This window comes from Populus trichocarpa, chromosome 1 (genome assembly GCF_000002775.5).
Source record: "Populus trichocarpa isolate Nisqually-1 chromosome 1, P.trichocarpa_v4.1, whole genome shotgun sequence".
In the NCBI taxonomy this organism is placed as follows: Eukaryota; Viridiplantae; Streptophyta; class Magnoliopsida; order Malpighiales; family Salicaceae; genus Populus; species Populus trichocarpa.
Genome location: NC_037285.2, coordinates 46,851,652 through 46,864,908, shown reverse-complemented (window position 1 = coordinate 46,864,908; position 13,257 = coordinate 46,851,652). Strand labels below are relative to the sequence as shown.

Sequence of the window (13,257 nt, the reverse complement as noted above, 5' to 3'; positions counted from 1 at the left end):
TTTCACTATAATGAAAATTATAGTGAAAATGATGCAGCAATAAAATATACCCGCAGAACAGTAGGCTAGCCGAGTCAAAAGAAGGGTTGCCTCATCTTAATGATATTTAAAGGTGGATAATGATTATTTTTTAAAATGTTTTTATTTTAAAATATATTAAAATGAAAAAAAAAATTAATTTAAAAAAATATTTTGACATAACACATCAAAAAATAAAAAAATATTATTCACTATTATTCTTTCTTTTTCTTCTATTGAACTGTCTTGTCTCTTTTTCTATTTTGTCTACCATCTCTTAGGCCTTCAAGATTCAAAATACAAAGCAATTTATGATAGAAATATTGATGAAAAATTAATATAACCAGAAAAAAATACAAAAACAAAAATTATTTTTTAAAGTATTTTTTACGTAAAAATATATTAAAATAATATTTTTTTATTTTTTAAAAAATATTTTTTATATAAATTAAAAAATTTTAAAATATAAAAAATTAATTTTAAATAAAAAATAAAATTTTATCCAATTTTTATTTGGATCACAGTATCAACAAAAAAATCTATCAAGAAACAAAGATATTCGAAGAATGACAAAAATTAAATCAAACCAAAGCCATGGAATTAAAACCAAAAGCTCGATCAAATTTATCTCTACATTGAACTATTTTAGTGATGGAGAGATAATTATTTATTCTAAAGAAAAACCCAAACTCAATTTCATTGAATCAAAGTCACAACAAAAATATTTAATTGATACAATAATAAAAAAATTGGTATACTAATATAAAAAAAATAAAAATCTACTAAAATAAGTGGACTCAAATAGAACGGAGGCTCTTTATAAGTAACTTCTTGAGAGCCAGAGTGCTGGTATCTCCCACATATCTTTGCCCAAGTAAAAATGTCTCAGCCTAAAAAAAAACAATACTAAAAGAAGTGCTGGCTGGTTCAAGAAATTTCAGTATGATGAAGTGAGAGACTCACCAAGCGATGCTAGAAATGTTTTGCTAGTAGTTGTGGCCTTGATTGCAGCAGTGACTTTCCAGGCCGGGGTGAACCCTCCTGGAGGGGTCTGGCAAGAAGGAGATCGTGTAGGAAGAGCAATTTATGCATCTCAAAAGCGTGCTTTCTATGTTTTCTTGATATCAAACACTTTGGCTCTCTCCACTTGTATACTTGTCATTACATCTCTCACTTACAGGTTCCCTTTCCATCTTGAAATATGGGCTGCTACAGCTTCAATTATGATAACCTATGCATCTGCGGTTTTTGCTGTTACTCCTAATGAATCTGTGCGTTTTCGCTATCTTTTGATTGCGGCTTCAGTGCCTTTTGTGATGAGGTGTTTTGGTTATTTCTTCAAGAAGTACTGTATGAGTGAGAATGAGAGTCAAATAGGAGGTCAGGAAGAAGTAGAAAAAAGGGATGGGCAAGCAGGTCAACAAGTGTAGATTTTCTATATTTTTGTAGATTAAGCCCATGCCAATGTGGACTTAAATTTTATTTCTAATTCCATTGTAAATCCTTCAGTTGTAGCAGCCTTGCTCTTATTGTCAGCTCTTGTAGACTTGCAGTCTTTCATTAAGTGATAACTAGCCAGGTATTATCCCGTGTTGCTGTGATTAAATAAAGATTTTTCTGTTTTTTTTTATATTTTTTAATTACTAGTAGGTGTCATAACCTAATTTTAAACCCTTTTATTATTATTATTATTATTATTATTATTTTATTTACTGAAAAATGATTAAAAAAATGATAAAAATGATGATAAAAAAACAAATAAAAATAAATAAATGAAGAATAAATTAAATTTGGGTTAAGGGCAACATGATTGGAAGTTTTAGGGCTTAATTAAACTTTGGATTAGTTTTAGTAGCCAAATCAAGAGCTTAATTGAATAATTGATAAGTTTTGAGACTTAATTGGACTTGGATTTGGTTTAATTAATGAAATCAAGGGCTTAATTGAAATATTATCAAAGTATAGGGCTGATTCTGGTAAAATTTACAAGAAATTAAAATTCAAGGATCGTTTTGTAAATGGCGCTTAAATACAGGTTTCCAATTACAATTTACCAAGGGTCTTGATTCCAAAACTTCCAAAACTTAAAGGACCAAAATGAAAATTGCCATTAACATTTTGCTGTTCATCTCCTCCATCCCGATTCAACAGAAACGGCAGAGAACGTGGTAACGTCTTTCGCCCACGATGTGCCATTAATAGATACTATCCCAGCGGCTGCACGATCACTCTAGGAGGTGCAAGGGCGTTCTCTTGCCTATAAATATCGAGCACAGCAGATGAACAAGGGGGGGAAAAACTGAGGGGGAGAACACGAAAGAAGAAAACAGAGAGGGCAGAACCGGTGGACGAGAAGAACAAACACAGAGAAATAAACAACACAGGGAGGGGGAAGGTGACGAGAAGAACAAGCACAGACGGGGAAAAAGAATTGGGGGGGAACGGGAGACGATACAGAGGAAAAAAAACAGAGCAAGAAAACAAAGAAAAAAAAAAGCAGAAAAAGAAGAACCACCAGAGAGAACCGGCATCATCATCACCTTCGTTCCTTCATCTCTAAAAAAAAAAACCAGAAGCAGAGAAGAGATGAACGAAGCATGAGGGCAGACGAAGAAGGAGAATAGAGAGAGACACCGAGAGAAAACAGTTAGCATAAAAGGAAGGAGGAGACAAGCAGAAGGGAAGAACACAAGCAGAGGAAAGCCACCGTGACCAGAACCATTGTTGCTACTGCCTTCGGTGTTTCCAGAACCAGGTAAGTAAGCTTCTCTTTCCCCGCTTTTCATTTTAATTCACTTCCTAATGTAAATTCTAAAATGTTGTTTCCTGAAAATTAGTTTTTAAAAAATTATTTTTTAATTTTTTTTATATTTGTTTATTATTAAAAAAGTTGGTCAATAAAAAACATTTTTCAGTCAAAACAAATTTAACTTGGTTTCTAGAAAAGTGTTTTCCTGAAAAATTTAGGCGAAAAACACTTTCCGAAAGTTGTGAAAAATTTAGAAATGTCATATTATTTGCTGATTATATCAAATTTGGTCCTCAAATTTTTTATTGCTATATATATTTTGTTTTGAATATTTATTTTTCAATTTCATCTCTTAAAATTTAATTTTTATATTAACTTTGATCCTTATTTTTATAATTGTTTTTTGCTTTTTCCTTATCATTTTTTTATTGAAATTTTTTATCTATCAAATTTGATCCTCATTCTTTTGATTGTTACTTATTTTATTTGAAATAATTTATGAAATGTTAATTATTATTATTTTAATTTCTTCATCTTTTATTTTTTTTATTTTTTAGATTTGATCTCTATTATTTTGATTATTATTTATTTTATTGGAGATAATTTATAAAATTAATTTTTTTTAATTTCATTCTCATTCAACTTTTTAATTTATAAGATTTGTTCCTCATTATTTTAATAAACTTGAGAAAAATAAAACATTAATAAGTTATTTTCCAGCTCATTTTACATGATATAACCAAACACTGGAAAATGTTTTCCAACTTATTTTCCATTACACTACCAAACATCAGAAAATAATTCACTTTCCCGGAATTCACTTTCTTGGAATTCACTTTCCAAAAAGAAACTACTTTCCAGCAAACAAACAGGGCCTTAATTCCTTTATCTGCTCATGCACGCGTGATTTAGTTCACGCGTGCTTCATGTTGCCCAGCCGGGTCACTGGCTTGGGCTAGTGACCAGGCCGGGTTGACTGGGTCTAGCCCAGCCCATATCGGCTAAGCTGGGCCCAAACCCAAAAAATAAAAATAAAAATATGTGCATGCATAAATAAAAAAAATATAGATTTATTGGTTTATTCATTGATTCTAAAGTCAGGAATAAAAATACTGATATAAATTTATTTTATTTTATTTTATTTAGTTATATAAAAAAATAAAAAATATGTGTATGCATAAAAATATAGATTTACATTTATTTTGTTTTATAACTACATAATATTTACCAATGCCAGAGTTAGAAGTATCTGTAGTTGAATATTCACTGGCGCCAGAGTAAGGAATATTATAAGCAAATCATCATAGAAAAAATTAATAAACATTTAGCAATTTAAGACAAAACCAGCAATGCAATCGGCCTCAGGCAGAACGTTTAAAGAGTGATAATATCTTTCTTTTTACGTAACCAGTTCCAAACCATAGAATCTCTATTGACTAGTTAGGATTCCTAGTAACCATAAAACTAGGTGGCGACTCCTTAAACAAGACCATTTCCCATCAAAGAACAAGATGCCAGAAATCTATTCTTTTCCAATGTTATTTTTTAAGGCCGCCGCGATGTCAGGTTTGACATAATGACGACTCCACTGGGGACTTTTAGGACTAATCTTTGCTTTATGTCTTATTATTGCTATTTTATTTGTTGTGTTTATTTGTTTATTTTTCCTGCATTTACTGCTTTAGCATGCATCCTTGTTTATGTTGTCATGCATCACTTTGAAAGCACACACTTTACAGTCTAGGATAAGTGGGAAAGTAGCGGTTCCCCAATGACTTTAGCTTGGGTAAGACTCGTGAAACCATCCAACTCTCGCTTGATTGTTTACTTGGAAGTGGTTGATATGCCAAACTGATATTACTCAGAGCCTTTATCTTCACACTACTTGTAAGCCTCATATCGACCTTTCAAGGACGATCACTGAGCATGCGAGAGACCATTTGAAACTAGATAATGACTAACCCCTTGATGCACTCAACAATTAGGATCTTCCTACTAGGTTGTCACCCCGTGAAGGGCAAGTTTACATTTTATATGTATTTTTTTAATTGAATCAACATTTTTGCATAAATTGTGTTGTAACCCATATTTTGGTCCTCGCACAAAAAAGGAAAAAATAAAAAAATATTATAAAAAAATAATAGCAGTGAAAAGAGGATGCCAGAACACTCAGAAAATGGTCAAAAATTGGTTGAGGAGGTTCAAAAATACAAAGATTAAAATTTAACAGTATTTTGTTGACTGATGAGAGCCTTATTGACAAAGAAAATTCAATTTGAGAAAGAAAAGTCTAAAATCAGATGTTTATGGACTCAATTAAATTTTATTGAAGGTTTAATTGAATTTATGGAGGGTTTTATTGCAAGAAAAATTGATTTTGGAGTTAATTTGGGCTTTAATTGGAAGAAATTAAAGTTCTAGGTCAAATTATAATTTTTTAGAGTTAATTTGGTCAAATCAGGGGCTTAATTGCATAAATATTGAAGTTTGATGGCCAATTAGGGACTTAATTGAAGAAATAAAAAACCAAGGACCAAATTGGAAAAGGCGCATAAATAGAGGGGCTATAATTAAATCGAATTGGGGGCCAAATTGAAGAAATTAGAAGTTTATTGCTCAATGGAGGGTCAAATTGCATAAATTCAAGACCAAAGTGAAAAGGGCGGCCAACTTCAAGGCCACTGTTTGATTTTTGGCAGGGATGCAATTGCATTGATTTTTAAATCAAAATTGCAATTAAGGACTCGATTGAACAAATCATAAATTGAGGATCAATGTGAACTTTGACACGTTTTTACCGTCCTTTTCTTTTAAATGAAACGGCATGTTTTGTCTGAAACGATGTCATTTCATACACTGTTCATTTTTTTTTAAAAAAAAAGAGGAAGCCCGAAACGGTGCTGTTTTGATGGCACTGTGGGTCTTCTTCTTCCCCTAGACGCGCGAGGCAGGGGAAGAAGAAGATTTTTCTTCTTCTGTTCTCACCGAATTCCCCTCTCAAAAAGACGTCGACTCCCTTTTAAAAAGACATCGACAACCCACACTTTCCACGTGTTGGAAAAGTCTATTCAGAAACGAAGATATTCGAAGAATGATAAAAAATAAATCAAACCAAAGTTGTGGAATTAGAAACCAAAAGATGGACCAAATTTGTCTCTACAGTGAATCATCTTGGTGGTGGGGCCAAAACTTGATGGAAAGATAATTATTTATTTATCAAAACAATTATTTATTCTAGAGAAAAACCAAACTCAATTCCATTTGATCAAAGTCACACCATCAAAGAAAACAAGAAAGAAGGTATTTAATTGATATAATAAAAAAAAAGTTGGTATACTAATATAAGAAAAATAAAAATCTTAAGCAATAGCATTTATTCCAGATCTTAAGCATCATTACTAGGCCTATTTCAAAACCACATAAAGAATCGTAATAGAAACAGAACATCAAAATCACAGAGAAAACATGGTGATGAGGCAAGTACACAAGTAGTAAAGCCATTAGTTTGAGAAGGAAGGAGAAAGAAAATCCACACATTAAACAATAAGCACACACAAAGCCATTATTTCTTGAAGGTTCACACAGCAAACACATAGAGAAGTCAATATTGTTCTTTTGGGAGTTCTATAAAATTACAATACAAAGCCATATTGTCAATAAAACAGTGGAAATCACTTCCTCAAATTAAAAAACATTCGCAGCACCACAGCTCAAAGACATGAATCTCCGTGAAATCACCAAATGTCGAGGTGATCATGTAATAGGTAACCAACCAACCTGATGCAAACATGAAGAACAACGACCATCAAGGCATATTGCATATGATGATTTAATTCAACCATTTAAAGTTGAAGGAAAAGGAGAGAAGATAAATAATCGCCATATTACCTTCAAGAATTAATTATTAGCTTGTTTTTCAAATTCCAATGCCAGACTTATCATCTGACTTAATCATCATGACCACCTCCATCCTCGTCTTCTTCCTCTTCCTCTTCCTCTTCATCTTCATCTTCATCTTCATCTTCCTCTTCCACCTCCCATTCCTCTGCCTCTTCATCTTCATCTTCATCTTCCACCTCCCATTCCTCTGCCTCTTCATCTTCATCTTCATCTTCATCTTCATCTTCATCTTCCTCTTCCCATTCCTCTTCCCATTCCTCTTCCTCTCCCCACTCATTATTTCGGGTCCACATTCTACAAGTGGTGGTTGGCACGAAGAAACCAGTTCTTGAATCCTCAGCTACTTGAGATACCTGCAAAACCGATTCAAGCATGGCATACACATTCTAACTTGTAAGTCTTATTATTGAGAGAAACAAGAAAAAAAACACTAAAAGAGAGGCAAGAAACCAAGTCAAATAAGCAGCACCTCTGATTGAGCACTCATTGAACCATTTGTTCCAATAGCAAATTTTGTGGTCAGCTTTGGACATTCATACACCTCCAACTTCTCCAAACGAGGGAATAAGAAATCATAACACCCAAGACTGAAGCAGACAATGCTTGGTAATTCTTTTAGAGACAACTTTTGCAGATAAGGGAGCACCATCTTCTTCTCAACATTAACAGGTGAAGCATGATCATCCTGCCCAAATACTCCCACTAGTTGAGAGGATTCACTTACTTTAAGTATTTGGAGCTTTGGGAGACCTGAAGTCATGGCTACTAGGAAGAGACTCTTCAACTTGTTGCATCCTCTAATCTTAAGTCGACACAAATTGGGGAAGCATAAAGATTGGAGATCACTTCCTGACAATATTTGATTCTTTTCATCATCATTATTCTTAGCAATTATTTGCTCCAAATCCTTACAAGTTGATATCTTTAGAACTTTCAGTTGAACTAAACTAGCAATCATGATGTCTGTAAATACATATCTCAGTCTCTTACAGTTCCTCACCACCAAAATAGTCAAATTGCCCAGCGGGAGACCTTTCCATATACAGCTCATGTTAGGTTCATACACAAAGTACAAATATAATTTTTCCAAACTTGTTAACCCCTGCATCAAAAGAAATTAAGGGTACAATTTGTTAGATATAATTCCCGTTAATTTTTATGCACTTTGGGACTATTATTTTAAATTAGTTAAATTAAAAGAAATCAAGAAAAAATTATACTTATTAACTCAAAAATAGTTTTTTTTTTATAATTGATTTATAATAAGAAAAAATTATGACATTAACCAAAAATAAAAATATAAAAGAAAATAACTTTAATCTTACATATTAGTAAAACTTCTTGTATGTGTATATAAAATAAAAATGCTTTATTGTTGATCATTTATAATTATTATTTTTTCATATGAAAAGGTGAAAAAATTGTAAAGAAAAAACATGAAAAAACATAAAAATATATGTTTTTCAAACTCAATACAAATTTGTTGCTTTTGAAGTTTTTTTTAATGAGAAAGTTTCAATTTTTACTTCTTGACTCTAATTGTTTAGAAAATTGGATAAAAAAACCATTTTTTATTAATTTTTTGAACCATCTGTCATAAGTTGCAGCAGTGAAACAAAAAACTCAATATTCTCAGATGAAGCTTCATCGTCCTGTCCAAATACTTTCCATTAATTGGCGAAAGAGCCTCAATTTCACTCCTTTTAAATTCAATGGATGGCTAAAGGATTTGCTACCATTTATCCATTACTTTAGTCTTAGAAATCTAAAGGAAGAAATAAGAAATTATCACAATTTAAATTTAAAAGGAAAAAATCAGGGGAGAAATATAAAGGACGTACTTGTAGTTGTGCCAACGAATTATCCGATTCTTCGTAGCCTTGAATTGTTAACACTTGCAAAGAAGGCAATTGGGCAGTAAAACTCTTTGGACCAAAAACGCTGCAACTTGAAAGAGACAATTTTGTTAGCTGAGGGAAGTTGATGATTCCATCTCTAGTGAGTGCATCTCCTTCTTCACTGTGAAATATTTGCTTTAAATTATAAGCAAAAGAAATCATCATATGTTCCAGGTTCAGAAGACTTGGAGACACGGAGACAGGGAAGACATGTTCCAGTTTATCACATTCACCTATAGAGAGAGTTTGTAATTCTGGGATGCGAAGAGACTCTGGAATTATTTTCCTGTCATCACCATCCTGTTCTCTGATAAGCCGCTTCAATTCATAGCATTGTTTTACCTGCAGTGTTTCCAGATGAATAAGACTTCGAGCGAGGGACGGTGTGAAGATAAATGTCAGCTTGTTAAGAGACAACAACTCCAGATAAAAAAGACTTTGAAGGCTGACATGTCTAGTCGGCCCCTTCCATATACATTTGAGCTCAGGTAAATCTGACAACCGTAACGATGTTAAAGATGACAGTAGCGGCAGCTCCTTCTCCTCGTTAATTCCTTCTTCAGCCTCATCAAATTCAAATACCTCTTCCAATGATTTGCAGTCATAAGTTTTCACTCTCCTTAGATTTTTCAAAGCTTGCCGCCATTTTGCTGGAAACAGAGTGCGAATATCCCCACATTCTTTCACTTTGACATATTCTAATCTTTGTAAGAAGTCCTTTTGCGACCCATGGCCATGGGAGGTCATCTGATCAGAGGACAATACTATATTTCTTAAACCCTCCACTCTCCAAAAACAAATATGAGACACGGTAGGAAACAACTGCTCAAATGTCTTTGCATTCAAGGATGTGGCGCTTATATCACCCAAATATAATCTTGTCGAGGTTGGGTATTCTTTATCGAGTTCTGAATACCAATCCCCTAACACTATATCATATTTGAGCAACCTGGGAAAAACAAAATCTCTGGGAATGCATTCAACCTTCGGTATCTTCAATGATAATACAGCTAAATGAGACAGCGAACTTAGTTCTGTTAGGCTTGCATTGATTCCTTCTGCGCTGTCACATCCAACAACATCCCATCCCTTGAAGCTCTCATCCCCGATCAACAGTTCTTCTAACTTCTTCAACCTTGCAATCAAATTCACAGGAATCCTTCTTAGCAATTCACAACCTGTAACATCCAACAACCTTAACTCCTTGAGCTCCCCAATTTCATCAGGTAATTCTTCAATGGAGTCGCACCACATGAAAACAAGAATCTTAAGTCTTTGCAGCTTTCTCAACCAATTGAGGTCCTTGCATTCACACCTTCTCAACAGCAACGACTGAAGGTTCGTTGAGAGTTCAAGTGATTGCAATGACAAACACCCTCCATGTACAGACAAAACTTCTATTGCTTTCATCCCTTCAAAAAACCTCTCTGGAACATTCAAATCATCATCCAGTTCTAATAAAAGAACTTTGAGCTGTGGACACACCAATTCTTCAGGAAGTTCTGCTAGTTTATTGCCCATTAACGAAACTACAGTACAACCTTCAAAGCTTTTATTGCTCATTGGCCACTCCTTCAACCCAAAGCCAGCCTTTACCATGAATCCGTATTTTTCTGATGATGCTATCTGAATAGCAACATCACGAACCAAGTCATGCATTTTCACATATTCTTCACTTTTAGTTTCTAACAGCATACAACAATCTTTGAGGGTTTGTATCTCCACATAAACTCGTTCCCTTGCATCTTCAATGGACTCCGCATCTTGATGTAACCCGTAGCCAACTGCATATCTCGTCAAGTCCTCAATTGGAATGTTGTAATCTTCTGGAAATAAACAGCATAGCAAGAAACATAATTTGGTTTTCTCGTGCTTCAAATAAGCATAACTCAACTTAAGACATGCATATGCATTTTTTTCTTCATCAATTTGTTCCATGTGCTGAAATTGAGAGTTTTTGAGCTCTTTAGACGCTACTTCCCACTCAACAGCAGATTTATCTCTTAAAGCCCTTCCCACTGTCACAAGTGCTATAGGCAATCCTTTACATTCTCTCGCAACCTTCTTTGCCACTGTGTTCAAGGTAGAGTCCTCATCATGTAAACCTGCATTGATTTTGAATAAAGCCCATGCTTCATTTTCAGTTAAGAGACTTAACAATACTTTTTGCTGGCACTCCATATAAGAACATATATCCTTAAGACGTGTTGTTAGAAGAATTTTACAACCCCCGTGAGCATCACCAAATGGGATCCCTATCTCTTCCAGGTTAATAACTCTCCAGACATCATCTACAATTATAAGAATCTTCTTTCCCTGCAGTCTCTGCCATAATCGATCTGCTCTCCCTTTTTTACTTTTCTCGTCAAAACGCAGACCTAAACTATCTGCCATTTGATCCTGAATGTCTGTGACATTTGGATTCTGGGACACCGTGGCTATCAAAACTTCATCAAAAAGACGCAACTCTTTTGCTCTCCTGCCTACTTCTTTCACCAGGGTGGTTTTACCAACCCCTCCCATGCCGTACAGTCCGATCATATTAACACTATCATCTTTGAGAGCTTTCATAATTTGTTCAAAAGCTTCTTTTGATGATTCTGAGGGTGTGAATCCCTTTGATGGAAGAAATTCTATGTCTTGAAGAGGTGCTTTGTGGGACACTGTTGGAAACTTTTTGCTATTTTCTTCAAGGTTTCTCAAAGTCTCCGTCTTCTTTGCCAGTGCCTTGCTTAACTTGAATTGTCGTATCCAATTTGGACACCAAGTAAAGCATTTGCCATTTTTTCCCGTTTCATTTTCCAAAGGATTCACACCTTTGATTTCGTTGTTTGCATCCTCCAGCCATTTGTTGACATCTTTCTCAATTTCTTCAGCGTTCCTTTCAGCAACTTGAACAGCCTTTTGCAAACGATCTAGTGTCAAAGCCAGGTTCTTCTTTTGTTCATTGAATTCTTGAACAAAATTGTTGAAACAGAACATGTAACGGAACTGCCTTATTGCTGGTTCCACCAAGAGTTCTGCTATCTTAGATACAATGGATTCACCAACACTTTCGATAGCCATTTTCCACCAGTCTGAAAATCAGAGAAATAAGGATACCGACTATGAGATTGAGACATTACAAGTAAAATAGGCATTGAGAGAATGAGAATAGGAATTTTATTACCTTAATTTGGGAAAATATGTGCGAAAGGCAATAAATTAGCGGGAGGAACAAAAGGAGAAGGCCTTGAGCTCTATATGGAATCCAGCTTCAAAAGCAACAAGGCAAGGAATAAGTATACCAATGGGCAATTAATTCCTTGTCCCCTCATCTGTAATATCTTTAAATTAATTTGTTACTAATTTTAAATTGTCACAATGTTGTTAATAAATTGTCATCAGTATTGTCAATAAAAAAAAAAAACTCTATACATCAAAAGTTATAGTTACATGCTAATATTATGAATTCTAGCAAATGGATGTTAAAAATTGCATCCCTCTATAGGAATATTCATAAAGATATACATATTACAAAAAAATATGCAAGCTATAAAAATTACTTAAACAAGATTCAAGGAATTGAAATATCTATTTTGATGAGATAATTTAAAAAAATGGTTTTATTAAAAATATTGATGTCCGTTATGTTTATAAAAATTTTAGTTGAAGTTGAGTCATTTTTTTAGTGTTATATATAGATGACATATTTTTAATAAGAAATGACATATCTTTACTTCAACCAGTAAAGATTTGGTTCACCAAGAATTTATTTATAAAGAACATGAGTTAAATAATCTATATATTAGGAATAAAGATTTATAGAGATATATCTAAAAGGTTATTTGGTTATCCCAATTCACACACACACATACACACAAAATATTGAAATGATTTAGCATGAAAGAATATTCACACACGCACACACACAAAATGTTGAAATGATTTACCATGAAAGAATTTAAATGAGGATACTTACCTATTTCACATAGGACTGGTTTCTCCAAAGATATATACCCTAAAACATTTCAACATTTAGCATGAAAGAATTTAAATGAGGATACTTATCTATTTCACATAGGATTGGTCTCTCCAAAGATATATACCCTAAAACATAAATTAAGAGAGAGGATGGAAAGGATTCTCTATGATTCGACTATAAGATCCATCATATATGAAATGTTATGTACAAGATCAAATTTATCTTATATTTTGATCATAACAAGCAAATATCAATCTAATTCAAGGGAGGATCACTAAAATAGTTAAGAATATTATTAAGTAGTTAAAAAGAACTAAGAATTTCTTTATGGTCTATGAAGGAGATGAATTGGTAGTTTATAGATATTCGAATGCTAGATTTAAATTAGATATTGATGATAGCAAATCCTAGTCTAGATATATTTTTACTCTAAATGGTGGTGATGTTATTAACCTTTAGAGTTACACATTCATATTTTTATATGTTTTGATGATAACAAAAAAAAATAGACTAATAATATGATTGGTTGAAAATAAGCTGTAAACATGTTTCATACGAAGATCACATTAATAAGCATGAATGATTTCATGAAAAATCAATCAAAAAGTCCAAAAATGAAGCAAAGTTATTCATTTTAGTTCTTAATTTGTAAATCTTTATATCTTGATGGTACAACTAAAATGAACTCACACACATAACTCTGTATGCATTAAATGATTAATATATCA

At 33.2% G+C, this 13,257-nt stretch overlaps 1 protein-coding gene across 2 annotated transcripts in view; it reads right to left on the bottom strand.

Moving 5' to 3' along the window:
* Positions 1 to 11,821, bottom strand: part of LOC18095798 (disease resistance protein At4g27190) — a 183,710-nt gene extending 171,889 nt beyond the window's left edge. Inside the window, exons 1-2 of one of the 2 annotated variants that reach the window (XM_052446758.1) lie at positions 11,735 to 11,821; positions 9,148 to 11,642 (exon numbers count right to left, since the gene is read on the bottom strand). In XM_052446758.1, coding sequence (XP_052302718.1) covers positions 9,148 to 11,631 — 2,484 coding nt within the window. In that variant the 5' untranslated portion in view covers positions 11,632 to 11,642; positions 11,735 to 11,821. The remainder of the gene's footprint in view (positions 1 to 9,147; positions 11,643 to 11,734) is intronic. The other variant, XM_052447621.1, reaches the window with a different exon arrangement.
* Positions 11,822 to 13,257: the final 1,436 nt, after the last annotated feature.